The 19,739-nt window shown below is 39.3% G+C and overlaps 2 protein-coding genes and 1 long non-coding RNA gene across 5 annotated transcripts; 1 reads left to right on the forward strand and 2 right to left on the reverse strand.

The window, feature by feature from the left end:
* The first annotated feature begins 619 nt into the window (after positions 1-619).
* On the forward strand, positions 620-8,075 carry LOC4329771 (MADS-box transcription factor 27-like). Its single transcript, NM_001416694.1, has 8 exons — positions 620-1,064; positions 1,937-2,015; positions 6,359-6,420; positions 6,922-7,021; positions 7,115-7,156; positions 7,249-7,332; positions 7,419-7,573; positions 7,654-8,075. Exons 1-8 carry the CDS (start codon positions 883-885, stop codon positions 7,670-7,672), a joined length of 723 nt encoding a protein of 240 aa, NP_001403623.1. The 5' UTR covers positions 620-882; the 3' UTR covers positions 7,673-8,075.
* On the reverse strand, positions 5,442-11,267 carry LOC107280166 (uncharacterized). Of its 3 annotated transcripts, none has more exons than XR_010739183.1 (6): positions 10,895-11,267; positions 9,633-9,697; positions 6,182-6,437; positions 6,003-6,084; positions 5,783-5,884; positions 5,442-5,693 (listed from the first exon to the last, which is right to left on the reverse strand). It is a non-coding gene; the product is annotated as an uncharacterized lncRNA (long non-coding RNA). The 3 variants fall into 3 exon arrangements; XR_010739182.1 differs by having other exon boundaries at positions 6,043-6,093; XR_010739181.1 differs by having other exon boundaries at positions 6,003-6,093.
* A 6,508-nt stretch (positions 11,268-17,775) lies between these two features.
* Positions 17,776-19,015, reverse strand: LOC4329772 (cell number regulator 2). The gene is made up of 3 exons (XM_015767756.3): positions 18,736-19,015; positions 18,349-18,633; positions 17,776-18,254 (listed from the first exon to the last, which is right to left on the reverse strand). The coding sequence occupies exons 1-3, from the start codon at positions 18,854-18,856 to the stop codon at positions 18,172-18,174; spliced, it is 489 nt and encodes a 162-aa protein (XP_015623242.1). The 5' UTR covers positions 18,857-19,015; the 3' UTR covers positions 17,776-18,171.
* Positions 19,016-19,739: the final 724 nt, after the last annotated feature.

Here is a 19,739-nt window from a genome sequence, read left to right on the forward strand (position 1 = left end):
CAAAAATATATCTTTTACCATTATTTTCTAATCATTTGTTTGTAGGAGTTACTAAAAGTTTACTAATATCATTCTCATATATACATCAAATCTTAATTAAATGAATGAATTTCTATATTGTCGATTTAAGTTTTTGATATCTGATTATGTGAATGCCAAAATGACATCTACTAAAATCTCAAACATTGGTGAGGATGAGACATCATCTAGTACAACGAATCTGGATAAATAGCTAGCTCATGTCTCATCCTCACTAAGGTTGTTTTTTTTGGGACAAATGGAGTATTTGTGAACGAAAGAAGGCCAAGCATGCACTTAATCACCACCTTTCGTGCGTGCAACGATTTTTCTCTTGGCTCTAGCTAACCTAAGCCGGGACACTTTTAACAGGCCTTTTAAATGGCATCCAGCCATAAATTAAACTAATCGCCAATATCAGGCAGCAGCCAATTGGGCGCTGTCTCCTCTTTCCTCTCTTCCCCCTCCCCCTTGCGTTTCATTGCTAAATAAAGCAAGTCGCTGGCAATTTGAGGAAAGTCCACCCATACCCTGCAAGTTGCATCCACCACCAGAAAAAGCCTCTCCCGCAAACGCCACACACCAAACCACAATTAATCCCATCAAATTCCCCTATAAGCTTTGGCCTCTTTGCAGCTTTCTTCTACCAGCTCCCAGCTAGATCCCCTCTTGCCTTCTTTGGCACATTCGTTCTTGCTCTCTGCTGTGGATTATTTGCCTCCGGCTCCGGCCAATCGGCGGCGTGGCGCGGGCAGATCGATCGATCTCATCGGCGGCGGGGATTGCCTGTTCTAGCTATAGCTTGATAGCTTAGCTAGCTTGGTCATTTCTGGTGAGAGATCGATCGAGATAGCGGCGAAGAAGATGGGGAGGGGGAAGATTGTGATCCGCCGGATCGACAACTCGACGAGCCGGCAGGTGACGTTCTCGAAGCGGAGGAACGGGATCTTCAAGAAGGCCAAGGAGCTGGCCATCCTCTGCGACGCCGAGGTCGGCCTCATGATCTTCTCCAGCACCGGCCGCCTCTACGAGTACTCCAGCACCAGGTCTGTTCTGTTCTTCATATCATCGATCATCCGTCCTCTCTCCTTGCTTGCTTGTTGCTTGTTGATGATTAACTTTTGCTTGAAGATAATATTTGTTATTGATTCTTGTTCTTTTCCTGCGCTTAGCTTTTTCTGCTTTAATTTCCTAGTATTTTGATATTTAGCCAGGGAGCCAGCATGGGCCATGGCCAGCTCTTCTCTGTGCAGTCAGAAAGATGCATAAACTATGCAAAAACTGCCCTCTTATTGAGAAAAGAAATAAACTATGCAAAAACCGTATATAGACATTCATGCACCTAACTAAAAAATGGTTATCACATATATATAAGAGCTGCACGGAGTAATGATTATATATGTTTTTGTCTTTATTTTTCTTTTGAAGGAGATCTGTATGTGTAGTTCTTCTATCTAATTTATCTTTTGTTTTGCATATGTATATTTTTTTTCTTCCTTGTTCTTGACTACTAATTAATTAATTAATTGCAAAACTAAACATTGTCTTTGGTTTGTATTAATTTGTATATTACTTGGCCGTACGTTATCATGTGATCAACATATATGCATTGCAGAAACCATCAAATGAAAGAATATGTGGTGAATGGCAGCTAAAAAAATGATCTAGGGTTTCGTGATAATATGAAGTGTATAGTGTGTGTCTCTAAATGAAAATTTGTATTACTTCGATCTCTCAGCTGTGAATAATTGCGTGGGTCTATACATCTCAACTACCAATTAGGAGGTGTGTTAGATGGATGCTTATTTCTTGGTCAAAAAATAACACATAAAAATCACATGATTCACATATATGATGTGTAATCTTAATTAACAGATTAAATTTTGTTACTTACCGTTATATATATGCAAATATGCAGCATGAAGTCAGTTATAGATCGGTATGGCAAGTCCAAGGATGAGCAGCAAGCCGTCGCAAATCCCAACTCGGAGCTTAAGGTTTGGTTCCCAAGATTGATTATTACAATTTATACAGTTTGATTATTCTCAGATTTAAGTGAGAAATATATCCACTCTAAAAAAAATTAGATCATCCTGAAAGCAAATGCCACAGTGGAGTTTAGAAGTAATACTTAGCAAGCTAGCTTGCATGCATCATAGCTCGAATAATCACACACTATATATTTCCATTTTGTCCGCCATATATAGGTTCCTAACTTCCAATTACATATAGACACAGTAGAACACCATTTGTTTTAAATATAGTCCTTGCGCAGGAGTGTTGCCATTCGTATAAGTTTCATTAATTTCAAGGGAAATATGTGTCTCTTTTATGGTAAATTTTGGGGAGTGGGGCCATGGGGGGAGTATGTAGCACACTGAATTTTGATGAAATAATAACAAGAATAAAATTATTTGATCTTTTAATAGATATAGGTGCACATATTATTTTTGTGTGTGCTAGCTTTAGATATTTACACCATTGCAACATAAATATATATTGCATATGTCTCCTGGCAAACTAATTAAATTGTCTAAACACAATGTTAATCTACTTATGTTCTATGTCTATCCAAAATGACCAACCTCTGATTGAGTATATATATACATGGATAGTTCCCAAAAAATTGCAAGTCTGTTTGTACACATTTGTTATGGAAATAATAAACTAAGCAACTAAATAAACTTAATAATACATTATCAACTAAAGAAATATCAACCATATATACGTAAGACAATCTATATTATGCAAACAAATAAAGCAAGCAAATAATCAACTGCATAAGATGACCATATCTTTCTTGGCAATTAACAGCGTGGTTTTCATAATGAGTATATTTTAATCTTAGAGATTTTATGACTGATATGACTTGATTCATCTTAGCGTACTTCACACCTTATATAATCCCTTTTTCCATTGTAGTGTATTGTACAGTTTTGTTCTGTGTTATCCAAAATAATCACCTTGCCCTAGTGACGTATGAAAATTGCCTAACAGTTCAACTTTAGTTTTAGATTTGTGAAGAATGAAACTAAGTATCTAATTAAGATTAAAACATAGATAAACCAAACATGGAGCATTGCATGAATAATTAAAACAACCTTCCTTATAAATAAAGTCATTGTGGTTTGTCAGCATTTTGATTCTAATCTACCTATATTAATTAAGGAAGTCGATCTTACATGTAGTCTTTGATTAGCGTGGAGCTATCAATCCTCGTGGTCAATTTTTAATGCATGGTTGATATCATCTTATATCTTTGATATCCTACTCAATGAAATCTGATAAGACGAAAAAAATCACCAACAAATTCACATGGGATAGGGGCCAAGACGATTAAACGTACCTTTCGCATGAGAGAAAAACACATTGTTTATGATGTTTATATAGATCCTGATGGGCCTGATAAGGTCTGGAAAAAAAAGAACTGGGAGTAAAAATGATCTTTAAGATCACTTAAGATTAATGGTAAACATAGATAAACCAAACATGGATATAAACATCATAACATGCCGTTGGGCTTGTTAACCGATCATCTTTAGTACTGGTTTATAATTGGTCTGAAAGATTTATGATTTGCCTGACCGAGTAAAGATCGGTTCTCCAGTAGTAACTTAAGGACACGATCGCGAAGTCAGGGAAATTGAAGTAATAAAAAGAAGAATGATTCATCATGTTTTGTTTGAATATCGATTTTACAACCAGTCCTGATTCCTGAAAATTATAACTTCATTTTAAAATAAAATTGGATTTGAAAAAGTTGATTAACAAGGATTTATTTGGAAGGAGATAAGTTAAAATCCCAGTAAGAAGGTGAAAGTTTTATTGTAGTATTATGTGAGTCACAAGCTAGTAATCATGCTGGTTTTAATCTTCACAATCAGTACATTCTGAAATTCATGTTAATTTAAACATTTTCATACAATTTGTTCCAATCGAAAAGTAATATCTACTCAGAGCTTCAGTTGAGAATAATTTGAAACAAAATCAAGCATATGGTGTCAAAAGAGGTAAATTCGGGACTTAGGCCCTGTTTCTTTCAGCTTGGGATTATTATAATCCAGATTATTGGGAGTAAGCTGAAAGAAACAGACAACTTATTGAAATAGCTTATTATAATCTGAAGCCCAGCTTATTATAATCTGATAAGCTCATTTAGGTGAGCTTTTTCCAAATTATTGGGTGAAAAATTACTACCATGCTACCCCACTCCCTCTATAGACTTGCGAACCCAATAATCTAGACTCTAATAATTTAGGAAAGAAACAACTAACGGCTTATTCTACTATAGATTATAATAATCTAGTTTATAGTAATCTGACTTAATCATTTAGATTATAATAATTTTAAACTAAAAGAAACAGGGCCTTAATTAAGGAAGAAGTGGGCAAATAAAGAAGCTCTGACCAAAGCCCTACAGGGCCACATACCTAGTACGAGGTAGTTGGGTCAAACAAGTAACCAAATTATATCTTTTAGATAAAGAAACAAGTAACCAAATTATAGTTGTTTAAGACCCATCAAACAAGATGTAAGTAAGTAGTATTTGCCTTGGGCTGGGTTTTTAGGATGTCAATACAGACTTACCTTGGGCTGGGTTGAGTAGTCGCAAGTGCAACGGGCTGAAATAAATTTAGGGCTTTCAGACTTTTGACCCACCTCAAATTGGCATGACTCTGTATCTATCAAAAATTGACTTGACAGGAAAAATAAAAGAACAGATCTCCACCAAAATGGAATCATGTACTCGATACTTACAAAGAGATGTGCATTACAATCACATGCAAACTTGGGTAGAAATTATGAAGACCAGAGTGGCAGCTCATGTTTTTCCACTTAAACAGAAATGAGGAGTAAGTCCTCCTGTTTGCTCAACTATTCAGAGAAGATACAAGGAGAACAACACAAAAAAAAATAAAAATAAAAATAGAAATAGAAAGTTCACAGTACATGCAAAAGAATAGCTAATCTTTTAACAAAGAACCCTGTTTTGCACCATCTTAGCAGCGGTTTTTATGTGGTCAGTACGGCAGTCAATAGTCAATGAATTACACCCCTGCAATCTAAGAGTAACAAACATTCAAAGAAAATGTCATGTGCCTTTTTTGTCCGCAAAGGTGAATGCTGAACATGTGAGGATACAAAAATAGTGAAATACTACATCCGTTCAAAAATGTTACTAACTACTACAGAAAGAAATATTTTATAGGACTATGAATCTAGACAGGAAATGTCCAGGTTATATTTTGGGACATAGGTGGTTCAGTAGTAAACTACATACTCAAGAAAGCACCTAGGCACTGGTTTTCCTTTCTCAAATAGTAATCCCTACAAACCTTGCATTCTGCTGAATAGGTCAACCAAGGTTTAAGACACTAACTAGGATTCTAGGAATGCACTAGGTAGCATGTTAACAGCAGAAATTAACTTCATAAAAGCTGGAATTTTTCATTTGCTTGAGAACAGTCATACACATCTTTTTCCTTCCAAAAGTAAACATATATTATTCAGTCTCATTTGATTTACAAAAGTACAAAGCTGAGTAGCATGGGACAATGAACGTTCCGCTACCAAAGCACAGGTGACAGGAAAATTATAGTGCTATTCTGATGAACAATCAACTCCAAAATTTACAGGATCACTCACTGGGCATTCCTAGAGAAATTCATGCAAACCTACAAAACAAAGAAACCAAGGATCAAGCCATGAAACTAACATAATGCATTTAGAAATTCATAATTCACTACTAAGAATTGTGACTGGCCTCATGATCAACTCAAAATTGCCCTTCCAAGCAAGCATGTCATGGGTAATAAGAGAAACATTCAGCAGTGGAAGCCAATACACAATGTAGAGACGACGTAATCTGATCAGAGTAAACAACAATAGATGATCAGGATGGACTAAACAGTTTACATGTGCAGCCTTCATTATAAGAACACTAGGAACAATTTTCATACATATTAGATGTTTGACTTCCTTACCAGACTTTACTCATCTAGCACCTTACCAGACTTTACTCACCTTGCTAGATGTTCATATGTTGATGAGTTCATTTGCAATTGCCTGGTGGCACTAGCATCCATGGAAATAAATATATTTTTGTTAATCAAAAGATTTAGAAGAACCATTAAGATAATGTCAACCTTGTCAAAACATGTACCTGCCTCCATCTAGTTTTCATATTATAACTGTTGTAAGCATCATGCTTCAATATTATCTCATGCCACAAGAGTTTTGTTATTAATCATTGTGTTTGTTGGTCAGACATGTTTATTACTTTAATTTTGTCTTGTGTGCCTGTAATTGAATAACTCTACCCTGCTTTCTCACTTGATAGTTTTGGCAAAGGGAGGCAGCAAGCTTGAGACAACAACTGCACAACTTGCAAGAAAATCATCGGTATGGTCTGAAAAACCCTGCAAAATTTCCAAGCATATTATTCATTAGAAACTTGTTGGAAAGAGAAGCGCTAGCATGTACTATCTGAAACCAGCAAGATAGTAATAAAGACAAAAGCCAAGAATCAATGCCCTACAAGTAAGCATTATCATGTGCAAGATTACAAGCACCTACCAATCAACCCAAATACCTGAGACAACAAGGATACTATTAAACACAAATAAACCAAATCAGAACTACTCTGCTGTGAACTCAGTTTCCAGTTCTAAGAAAAAAAAAATAGATCCTCCATATCAGTCTATAGATCAGTCCTATACTCCTATTGGTCAGTATTGGTATCGCTCCCTATTGTATGGTGCATATTGATCCCATAAATGACTAGAAACTATTGAAAGGCCATTGATTTCACACGCAAGCATAGAGAACAAGATATTGCGAAGCCATAATTGCTACTAATAACAAGACAAGAAAAAGGTATCACATATTGGTTTGCTATTATAGGCAGTTGATGGGCGAAGATCTATCTGGGCTGAATGTTAAGGAATTGCAATCTCTAGAGAATCAGCTGGAAATAAGTCTACGTAGTGTCCGTACAAAGAAGGTCAACCCACTTATCATATTTCTCGTTATGCATTGATCATTTATAAAATAAACTTAACTGACATGGTGTTACTGTTACTGCTGCTGTTTTCAGGACCACGTCTTGATTGATGAAATTCATGAACTGAATCGGAAGGTCTCTATAGCATTTTAGTTTTTGTAATCCTCCATGAAGGATGTTTATTATTATTATTATTACTTTAGTATACTGACTCTACTTGGTTGCAGGGAAGTCTAGTTCACCAAGAAAACATGGAATTATACAAGAAGATCAGTTTAATTCGTCAAGAAAATGCTGAGTTATATAAGAAGGTAGCCAGCATGTTAGATAAAGAAAACATAGTGTTGCCACCTAACCTGCTTAGCACATACTGACTTATATTGTAACAATGTTTTAGATCTACGAGACTGAAGGACCAAGTGAAGTCAATCGGGATTCACCAACTCCTTACAATTTTGCAGTAATTGAAAAAACAAATGTTCCTGTGCAACTTGGACTCAGCACACTACCACAACATAGTGACGCCGAACAATCAACTGCTCCTAAGCTAGGGTAACACTTAGCTCTACGTATTTTCAGTCCATTTGCAAATCCAATCTTCATTGGAGTAACGAATGTTCAAACACATGCAGGTTACAGTTGAATCCATGACCAGAAAAACATTGTTTTGCTACACCCTTGTATGCTGAAGGGATACTATTTGCTGTCAAGAGTTGATACTCAGATCAAGAAAAAAAAAACTATTCATGCCATAGTGATTGAGAAATGGACTTGTATACTGGAAATAAATGCCACAGTGGAATTGAGTTGTGGAATCCAGGCAATGAGTGTTTTATGATTCAATTTTTCCATGTATTTTTCATATATTAACCAGTGCGGGCTTGTGTAAAAAATATAACCAGGCAAGGAAAATTAGCTGTATTGTGCATATGGAGCAAATTTCAGGCGTTACTACCATTAAAATCATGACATGCTGTAAGCAAATATCTTGTAGACCTTTATCTACATAGATTTTTTTCAGTAGGGGCCTCCCTACCGTTTCAAAAGAAAAAGAATGCAGATGATTGATATTTCGAATGCCTTCAGACATGGATAATTCATAACTATTGCGATGTGGAACCTTCTTAATTTTCAATTTTTAACACGCTATCTACAAGTGGAATATCATAATCATTTGCTTGTCTTCATTAGTAAGACAAGTTTGAATGCACGTGCCAATGTGAGACAACCGTACCATATAACGGCCATTAGTGCTAGATTGGCTTTGCACCATGAAAACATTGGTTTTACAACCTACTGTGAGGACATTAAAAGCAGAGATACTCTAGCTGGCCTGTTTGGAGATAAACAGTCGAGAAATATTGTGAAGACAATCAAAGTGTTTATTCCTGGGATGCAGTCCAATCCCAAATGATGGATCCAGAACAAAGAAAATATACCTTCCATATGCCTATGTGGGGCTAGAAAGCCCAAGTGCCCAACAAAAGCAAGGGTCCAGTAATCCCTAATCCCAGAAGTATTGAGGGCTTTTGAGTGAAATCCAGCACATGCGGGCCAATATCCTACCAGAATGGCTCAAGCAAGGGTTCTGGTCATATTGCAAGACAGCCCAGAAAGCTTTGAGGTTTGAGCTAAGAAAAAAAATATTTATACATGCAGGAATTGCCCTAGAGGGATGGCCCAGAAAGCTTCGAGCTAAGAAAGAAAAAATATCTACCAAGAAAAACTGTCTAGAGTTATTATTCAAGCTTCATACATGTACATACTGAAATCAGTGGCAAATCTAGGATAAAAATTGAGGTGCTTATGTAATTTGCATTGATAGGTCAAAATATGAAAAATTGATACATATTCCAATTAGCGCACCAAAATCTAAAATAATTCATAAAGCAGAGATGTGACCACCTAATCAAATTATAAATTAATTCTATCCTTGGACGTAGAAAAAGAGTAACCATGGTAACAATTGCACCACAAGCCCATAACCAACAGGTACTAGTCTTCTAGAAGCTATGTAAACCCATCAATTACAGAAGCCATGATCTAATCCCATCACCCATTGGCCCTTGCCATTTTTGCTGTACTGTACGTAGGCACTAGGCAGTAGGCTACTAGCGCCCAGACTAGCCACAATCGTGGATTCACCCTGACTGAAATTTCAGTGGCACCCAACAAAATCCACAGTTGGGCATCAACTAACAAGGTTAACACATCTACAACAGCGTGGATATAAAAATACATGATCTTATAGATAAATTTCTATAATTTTCAAGAATCGGTTATAAGATGAATCTACATCAATCCCAGTAACATTTCTAATTAAAACAAATCTTTACTGCTTCAAGAGTTAGTGGTTGCAATGAGCCGTTTTGTACTCATCTCCTCTCTTCAAAGGTGTGAGAGTCATCTTTGCAAAAGCATGGCTACATCCATTGCAATTCATGAAAACATCACTATCCATCGAAAAACACATGCACTTGGCTAGTTCAATACAAATTAAAAACAAATATTTGCACATGCACTTGGCTAATTCAATAGAAATTTAAAACAAATATTTGCTCATTCTGAACCTTACAGGATTTTTTTAATGGAGAGTGAATTATGGAGGTACCTAAAGATTTTCTTGCAAGATGTGCAGTTGCTGCCACAAGCTTGTCACCATCCCCTTGCATGAATCTGTCATAAAGCAGTAGATCGAATTTAGAGCAACATTTTGGGAGTGGAGCTGAAGTAACTGGAACTAGTAGATGTAACAGATCAGCACAATCGCAAAGAATAACTAGATGCCATGTAGTATTGGCTCACACCAAAAACTGTACTCTTATCAATTAAAAAAACTGCTGTTCTTTCGTGTTAATATAGCTGAGTTTGCCATGGAAGCAGTGAACCATGCATTCATACTGATTTTGCACATACAATAAAAGGACCTCCACAGAGAAGAAACATATGAATGCTTCCTCGCTCTATCTAATCATAGAGAGGAAAACTCTCAAAGTAAAGCCATACGGGTAATTTGGAAAACAATCATAGTTTCATCTTCCTCATTAAAACAGTAACATATGCATGCATCTGCCTGATAGCCTAGCGAAAATTGAACAAGATCCAGCCCAATAATTGAATTTTCTAAAACATGCAGGCAAATTTCACCGTTTTCTAAAAGGAATTTATGATTTAGATCTACTGCGTCCTACAGTTTAGCAAAAACACATCAAACTCCTAAGACCAATTCTTCAAATGCGCGCAGGTTCACAACTTGTTGGCACTATAATGTTAGTATCCAAGGGACAAAGCCATTAACAAATCTGTTACCAGAGAAACATCACATGGAAGGATGATGTTAGAAGGGAAGCGGAGACTGGAGTTTGTGTTACATACTTCTTCTTATAGCACTGAAATGTAGCTCCTACATCGCATTATTATTCAAACAAAAGTGGACACAATCCAACACCACTACTTAATTTGTAAATCCTGCACAGTTTTGTAAACAAAATTCAGAAGTTCCCGACAGAATCGTGCCCTTTTAAATCAACTGCCACTAATGCACGCAAGCTGATGAACCATAATATATTACCACCAAACTTTAAGTTGACTATAATTTCCTGGCATTGTGGTCTCACTCTCCAAAACCCCCCATAATTCCCTCGAGTGTCTGCGCACGCAAGCAAACAGTCACAGTATGACGTATGCCCTGATATGCTAATACTGTACCCCGAAGGGCTTTTCTAGATCCAAACGGAAAAAATCGAAACACGGCAGAAGCCCGAGCTTCTCACATCGTCCTCCAATGCAAGCTATAGCAACGGCACGTATACAAGCATAAAAACAAGCACATGAACATACTTTTCACTGAAAGGGAAAAGCTCGGACGCTCACCTGAGAAACCACGCGCGCGCCGCACCGGCACCGTCGAGGGGAGGGGACGGCGGGAGCTAGCGGAGAAAGGCATTGCGATTTAGGTGGTGGCTGGGGCCGGGGCCGGGAGAGTGGTCAGGGAGGGGAATTCACGAGATCGGTGCGGCTGCGCCGCGCCGTCGCGCGCGGCGGTGCCGGCGATGGCGGCTCAAAAGGGGGAGGAGCGTGCGCCGGATCTGGGCGGCGGACGCGGCGTGAGGACGGCGCGCGGGCGCGCGCGCGCGCGGGTGCCCGTGGCGCGGCATGTGGCCGTGGAAGCGAAGCAAAAGCCGCGACACATGTTGCTCCCGGCGGAGTAGAGGCGAAGAGATATCTGAGCTGGCCGCGATCCATCGATCCATCGATCTATTAATGCCGCGATATGTAGGCGCCTCGCCGAAAATATCTAGGGGATTTCCGCGATTAAACAATGCGGCGGAAGGAGCGATCCACCGAGGGCCACGTCGCCCACCCCTTCCCCCCCTTCACCTCGGGATGATGCTGTGCCGTCCGTGACCGTCGGATGGAGGAGGTGGAAGGCACGGATCTTCGCGCGTGCCGACACCTGTCCCGGCGAGGAAGCGGGTTAACGGGTCCCCGCTCCAGAGAAGGGTCTACAGAAATGATCGACTGTACACACGTGTCTAGTGGTTACTCAAAATAAAAGATTTCGTCGGGTGGTGGTAGTGATCCACTTGTCTGTGCTCTAGGCTAGTTGTACAAGTAGGGACATAAGTTTTATTATTTTTCGAAACATAGCACTAATACATGAGCTTGTATAAAGATACACATACTAGTGAATCTTCCTGTATCGCGGAAGCTGGATTATTACGGGTCATATTTGGTCTTTAGGTTATTCTTTTTAATACACACTCACACACATGATTCTTATGTGAGTATCTCAGAAAACTAAACTGGTATATCCTGACATTCATAAAATCACCATATATTACTCGATATTGATAGGTACGCCGTCTATCACTGGAAAAATAATTAGCTATAAATACGACCACTCCTACTTAAATATAGGATTTTAATCGGGATGAACATGTCCTATCAAAGAAAAAACTAATCATTTGAGGGCATTTTTAAACAAAAGAAACGGTTTTAGTACAAAAGGCCTTTCCAGTACGGTCCATCACTCACGGACAGTGTTGCTCTGGCTAACACAAATTCTATTTCCCTTACTGCTTAAGATTAGAAAAAAAGAACGGGTACGTAGCATCAGTTTCTGCTCTGTTAAATATGTCCATTGGAATTTCTAGTGGCACCTAATATAGTATTTTGTTGCAACATAGTGCACGTGTCTCACGACGTACTACCTCTATTTTTTATTTTTTAATAGATGACGCCGTTGACTTTTTCTCACATGTTTAACTATTCGTCTTATTCAAAAATTTTATGCAAATGTATAAGATATAAATCACACTTAAAGTACTATGAGTGATAAAACAACTCACAACAAAATAAATTATAATTACGTAAATTTTTTTGAATAAAACGAATGGTCAAACGTGTGAGAAAAAGTCAACAGCGTCATCTATTAAAAAACGGAGAGAGTAGTAATCTTTTTGTTATTTAGATTCTTTTTGCTATATTTTATTTAAGAAAGTAAACTCATACTCCTTGCAAACCTATAAAAGCTTATGCTTATCATAGGGCAAGTTCCACTAGTTCTCTTGCATGTCCGAACTCCGAAAAACCACCTTTCATGTTGCAAAAAGTTTTGGATCAACAAACAAATATGTTATAAATTTATTCTCGGATTCATTATCGCAAACATAAATATCGCATTTTCTAGATAACTTCATTACGTAAAAAAAATATGAACAATAACTATCATTTTTTATTTACAATTATTTTATCGTTGTCAAATTTGACATAATAGATAAATGTCCATACGAATAAAAGGAATTACTATATTATAATATTCTAAAATAAATAAAAATGTTATTTTATGAAATATGTTGCACATGTTCTACGTAGGAAATATTCACCTTAATTGGGTTTTTTATGCGTGACTGTACAGTTTGATTTTTATTGTTTCTTAATAGAGTAAATTGTATTGGTGGTATATAAACTTGTAGTATGTAAACTTGTAAATTGTCCGTTTCAGTACACGAACTTGTTTAGTTCGTGCGAACGAGGACCAAAATATCATTGCTTGGTTTTTTTCATCTTTTTTCTACTATCACTATGTCATATTCTATTTTTTATTGGAGAAGTGTACTTCTAATAGCCACTTTTTCATATATATGTTTACATAGTATCCTAATCAGCTCCTGAATCAATAAGATTAGCCATGTAGTGTCCTTTTCGCCTTCCTCCGCACGCACCATACAAGTTCATGCACCAAAACAAGCATTTTACAAGTTCATGCACTAGATTGCATCCACCTGACAAGTTCGTGTACGGGCAATGCAATTTACTCTTCTTAATATTAAGAAGTTAAAGAGTTGATTTACACAGTTTTTATACTTGTATAAAACCTTCAGTTTAGATAATAGGTGATGTGAGATTCATTGTCACCAACATTTTTTCCTTTTTAAAGAGTACAAACTTTTTTTTGGAAAAGTATAGATATTTCTCTTCTTGATTGGTTGATGAGAGGTTGTGGTGCTGTTGGTGTTCTCATTACCCCTACCCAAGTTTATGACCTCTTAGGCTCAATTTTGGTGCCTACCGCTTTATATAGCCAGAAGGTTTTATTTTAACAAAGGGAGTATGTATTGAACATAGGGTAATTTTCTTTCCAGCTTCAACCCTGTTCATATATATGTACAGAGAAATTAATTATGTCGCTAGAAAGTTATTACATTTCTAATTAACGGCAATAATGTTGACACCTATTAACAATTGTTCTTTACCTAATTAGAGTAGCTCTTAAAGATTCATCAAGTGACTTTGATTATCCATTAATCACCATGACTCGCATAAAAAGTGTACTATTTAGGGTTTAGGATAGCTGAATTAATAAATTATTTGATTTGTGTGATAGCTATTTGAGGGTATGAATGGATGAATTAACTTATATAAAGTTCAAATTTTATTTTTATAAAGGGATTCCATGATATATTTTTTTTCACGAAAAGAACCATTTAGAAACTTAGGAAGCGTGCTAATGAAAAACCAAAATATTGAACAGAAAACATGTCTTAGGGCTGGTTTGGTTTGTGCCTTATCAATTTTTGTCAATGCTAAATTTTGACAAGTTTTGGCATGGCTAATTTTGGCAAGGCAAAGTTGTGTTTGGATTGAAGCCAAAATAGTGTAAGTTAACTATTGAAATTGCCTATTGAAGATGCACTTAAACCCCCTAGTGGATTTTGGTGATTAATGACAAGGTGGTTAAAGGGAAGTAACGTGTTTATCAAGTTTAGTCCCAAAGTATGTTGTGATGGCTAAGAATACATGGAGACCCCCCCCAATTCGAATGTTCCTAAATGCGAGAAGAACCGAGTGGTTAGACTAGGTTTTACACTTTCAAAATTGAGTTTGGGGAAAACCGTACTATTAAGAGGGGTTTCAAGTGTGGTTCTAGGGTATACAAAGTGCTCTTAGTCATATCCATGAGTCAAAATATTTTTGGAATCATTTTTGAAAAATGATTTTCTCCCCGGGACAGAGAGGGCTACCCGGAGGTTCTGGCCAGAACTTCCGGGTGCCGTTTAAAAGCAAAAATTTCCTAAGTGCTGCTTGGAAGTTCCTGGCACTTTTGCCCGGAACCTCCTGGCAGGTTTCCAGTTCAAACTTGTGAGTAACGGCTAGATGACGTCACCTAGCCGTTATATATATGGATTTCGTCCCCAGCTCACCCTTTGGCCATTCCACTTCAGTTCTTTCATGTTCTAGGGTTTTCTAGCCTCTCCTAAGCTCCCTTTGCTTCCTCCACTTAAATCTAGAGCCTATCTTGAGAGATTGAGAGAATAGATGAGATTGTAGGAGTGTTTTGGAGATGGTTTGAAGATTGGGTTTGATTGAACACTTTGGATACCTTGTGGGCCGTCACTTGGGCTTATTACTCTTGGAGATCTTCTCCTAGACGGTTAGGAGTCGCCCGTGAGCTTCCAAAGATCTTGTGGATGTCCCGGGAAGGTTTGTGAAGGTTTTCCTCACCTCCGCAAGGAAACGAGGTAAGTGAGTAAAGATTCTTGTGTTGAGTTTTCAGAGGTTGTCCTAGGTAGAGCAACTTGCATTTGTGGTCTTTTCTAGAAGGAATTGTGAGTTGGATCTTGGTGGTCACTCAATTCTAGAAAATGACCTAGAAGTGTTGAGTTGAAGGCTGTGGACCTCTTCTGGGATCTTTGCATAAGTGAGGCAAGGGGTTAATCGAGACCCGACTCTTTGCAGCACCTCAACGGAGAGTAGGATCCGTGTGATCCGAATTTTGGGAAAAAAATCTCCTTTGTCTCTCTTGTGCATGTTCTTTGATTGTGTCTGCTGGTATCGTGTGATCTATAACTTGTGCATCTCTCTGCCTGAATTTGCCGCTAGGACCTGTTTTTCTTCTCAGATTTCGATTGTATCTGTTGCCCGGAAGTTCTTGGCTCAAGAACTACGAAAGTTCCGAGCTACTCTTCACTGTTCGGAAGTTCCAGTATTCATTACCAGGAGGTTCTGGGACTTGGTAAATTTAACCGCTGCGATTGTTGAGAAAATTTCAGGAAAGCCCATTCAACCCCCCCCCCCTCTAGGCTACATCTCTGCGCGTTCACCTATTTTCTTAGGCATGCCAAAATTTGGCTTCAAACCAAAATTTGGCATGCGAAAACTAAACTCTATTGAAATTGCCAAATATTGGTAAGGCCAATTTAGGCCTCAAACCAAACCAGCCCTTAAACTCCCTTGTAACACCGTGTCCTCATAAGAGGTCAATTGATATTGGTTAATATTAAGCTCACATTCATAACATAATGATTTATTTCGCCATTATGAATACATAGTACAAAAACTAAATACAACCTAGCATAATCCATTATAATTATGTAATCAACTCTCTGTTCTAGTTTAAACGGAAACAAGTATAGGAAAAACTCAACCCGCAGTGGTGGATTCTTCTCTCCACATCCCACCTTCAATTTGTTTTATGTTATTAACAAAATAAATTGTTATCCATATCTGACTTAATAGGTGGCAAAGAGGTAGCGCTAGAGCGGTCATGATCACCTTAGCAAATCGTCTTAGTTGACTTAGATACGACGCTTCCTCGTGCATGTGGGAGTCAAAGATGCATGCATGCGTTGTTTAGAGGGCCAGAGAGATATCTTTGGAGACTTTGTTTATTAAAAAAATTAGATTGATGGTTTAAAATATTGGGTTCATCATCGGTTTACGTGGAATCAGTGGGTATCGATTCATGGTTTTAGTGTAAATTAGTTAATATGGATCTTAAATTGTTAATTTATTGAGTATATAATATAATGGTGTAGTACATTATTTGAAAATAATAGTCCAAACTAATTAGTCCCCTAATTTAAATGAAGACTATATTACATTATTATTAATTTAGTGGGTAAATATAATGGTGCAAACTTTATTAATAAACATTTTAGAGCTAATTAGGTTATGCATTTTTAGAAAAATTATATGATGATATAATATTTATGAAAGTATGATTATTTAAAAAAATTTATCACTAATAATAAGTGTATCCATGAAAAAAAGAAAAAAAGTACGTATGTAACTACCTATGTGCGTACCTATGCAACAGGAGGAGAGATCGAGGTGGAGCCGAATTTTCCCATCTAAGCACATGTGCCCCCTAATTTCAAATGTGAGCATGTATTGTCCAGAGTTCTATTTCTAATCGAATTAGCTAGTACAAAGCAAATGATCCACCAACATGTATTCCTAATATTTCAATTACAGTACCATGTTTTTTTCTCTCATTGCTGATGCCGCTTCTATGTAAAACAAATTAATATTTGTTAGCACAAATTATGATTTTGATGATCCAAGCAAATGGGTTAGATTTGAGCTTACTGTTGTAGTTCCAATTTCCAAAACGAAAACTCAAGACTGACGGCATGATGGCAGGGTGCCCTATCTCGTAATGGTTGACCTAATCAATTGCTAATTGTATTTGGGTTTTCTTTTTCAACAACAAACAGTGTCAAGTAGGCTTAATAAACAAGCTGCTACGAGCAAGTGATTTGTCATAACGATCAGCAGCCCATCAGTCTGTTATATTTTGTTGCAAGTCCGATGGGACGACCACTGCACACACACGCGAGCTTTTGATTAGAAACAAAATTGAATTAGACGGTTGCATGTGCTTTAGATGGGAAAATTTTGGGGAATGCATGGCTGGTCTTCGACACAAACAACCGGATCCCCTTTTAATTATTTGGTAGAGCCAATTCTTTAGTAGGATTAGAGTTCATATTATCTAGTTGGGTTGCTAGCAATATCCTCAATTGATACATGGTGAATAAAGTTTCAGAGTGTTGCCAAATTGAATATTGGGTATTTTCCAATGATTTGGCTCCACTTTAAATCACACTACTATTTAAAGTTGTCGAATAATTCGTTTGGTAAATTTCGGTTTAGTTCCACCGCGGTCAAAAAAAAAAGTTGAGGATTAGGCTTTCAATGCAAAAAAAAAAAGTTTATTTTGCATCACTCTGTTTATCCCAAATCCCAAAATAAATTTATTTTTCAGTAGTCATTGCATCGGGATAAATGCAACGAGAGTAGATAGAATAGAAAATAATTACGTCGGGATTTAATAAAGTTGGGTCATTCTAGATTCTTTTATTGGTATATGTGGGATGGATGAAAATAAAGTTATTTTAGGTCGAAAGGAGTACACGATAAATAGATGCTTGTCCAACACCAAATTGATCATCTCACGGGACCAGGGGTGCACAAATAGTGGAAATTTGTATTATACTGAATTCGGAAATCATTTCTATGTGCCATGGTTTACGAAACAGCATACACATCAAGAAATGAAAATTGCACATACATGCATACATATTACAACTACCTGCTGGTAGGTTTATATAAAAAGGAACCGAGGGAAACCAACAAGAACAAGTTCCCCATCTGCTAAGCCTGGCTATGTGATCTACGAACCATCAAATTCTTCTTGCAATTTGCATTACGCGTAATAAGTTATAGACATTTTGAATTATTTTTTACAAACCCGCAAGAAAAATCTGGCTCGTATAGTCGTATGTAGGGCATATATAGCAAGCTGCCCTGCCCTGCCCTGCCTTGCCCATCTCTTGCAGAGAAGCCGCTGATCACTCGATCGATCAGCGTGTCATCCCGGGGAACATGTGCGGCGGCATGGTCATCGCCGGCTTGTGACCCTGCCTCTCCATGTTCGCGTGCCATCCTGCACAAAACCAACGAAATCGTCGTTGTCACGATCAACCAACCATATATAGCAGTACTAGTAAATTCCATCAGAAAAATGGTTGTCGTTTTACCGAGGTTCATGTCGAAGCCGCGCTTCTTGAGCTCGCGGTACTCCTGGGAGAGGGCGCAGGGCTCGCAGAAGAAGTGGACGGGGCAGTCGGCGCAGGGCTTCTCCTGCAGGCCGTACTGGGACCGCATCTTGGCGCGGTAGAAGCAGGAGTAGACGCAGTTGCAGCCCGTGAGGAGCATCACCAGCGCGTACAGCGCCCCGCTCGTCCCGCACGACGACGACCCCCGGTCGATGATCTCCGCGATCTGCCCGAACGTGATGCACGGGCACAGGCACGTCACGCAACCTGCCGCACGCACAACGATCAATCATCGATCAGCGCACACACACCATGCCGATCGAGCAAGAACACAACCGTATCGGGGGGGGGGGGGGGATTACTACTTACAGTTGCCGCAGTCGTCGAAGCAGTTGAAGAGGCCGGTGGACCAGGCGGCGAGGGGGACCTTGCCCTGCATGGCGAAGGCGGTGGTGACGCCTCCACCGACGTCCTCCGGTTTCGAGTACATGCTGCCCCGGCGCGGCGCCTTTGTCGATCTCTCGCTCTCCGGCCTTCGGGTGTGAGGCTCTCTCTCTCGATCAGAGGGTAACCGGCCGAATCGCGGACTGGTCGTCCACCGTCCTCCGGCTTCGAACAGTTGCTCTTCAGCGAAAGCGGCGGCGTCGACGAAGTTTACGGGTAGTGCGCTAGTGTACTAGTAGTACATGGGTCGAGACTTTTTTGGGCGTGAGATAGGATTGATTTGCTGGCTGGTGATGTTGATCGAGTCGTCGTTCGCGTGGTGGCATGAATGCGTGATGGTGCTGGGTAGGGTGTGGTTCCGTGTGTGACGGGGGTCAAGTCGTCGCCTGGGCCCCAGACGCTTGCCGCGACTCGGCGGCAAGCTTTGGTTTGACTGGCCACAGCCTTGTTTCTTGACTGGTGGTGGAGGGAGTCGCTTGCCAGAGTCCAAAAGGACACCGCAATTTTTGCGATTTGGGTTGGGGGCTGGCTGGGAGAGTGGTCAGGGAGGGGAATTCACGAGATCGGTGCGGCTGCGACGTCACGCGGTCGCGCGCGGGCGGCGCGGCGGTGCCGGCGATGGCGGTTCAAAAGGGGGAGAGTGCGCCGGATCTGGGCGGCGGGAGGACGGCGCGCGCGCGAGAGAGAGAGAGTAGGCGCGAGAGAGCGGGTGCCCGTGGCGCGCCGTGGCGCGGCATGTGGCCGTGGAAGCGAAGCAAAGCCGCGACACATGTCGCTTCCGGCGGAGGAGGAAAGGCGAAGAAATATCTGAGCTGGCCGCGATCCATCGATCCATCGATCTATGCTGCGATATGTAGGCTCCTTGCCGAAAATATCCAGGGGGTTTCCGCGATTAAGGCTGTGTTATTCCCCCTATTTTCCCAACACAC

The sequence above is a fragment of the Oryza sativa genome, chromosome 2 (genome assembly GCF_034140825.1).
Source record: "Oryza sativa Japonica Group chromosome 2, ASM3414082v1".
Taxonomy (NCBI): domain Eukaryota; kingdom Viridiplantae; phylum Streptophyta; class Magnoliopsida; order Poales; family Poaceae; genus Oryza; species Oryza sativa.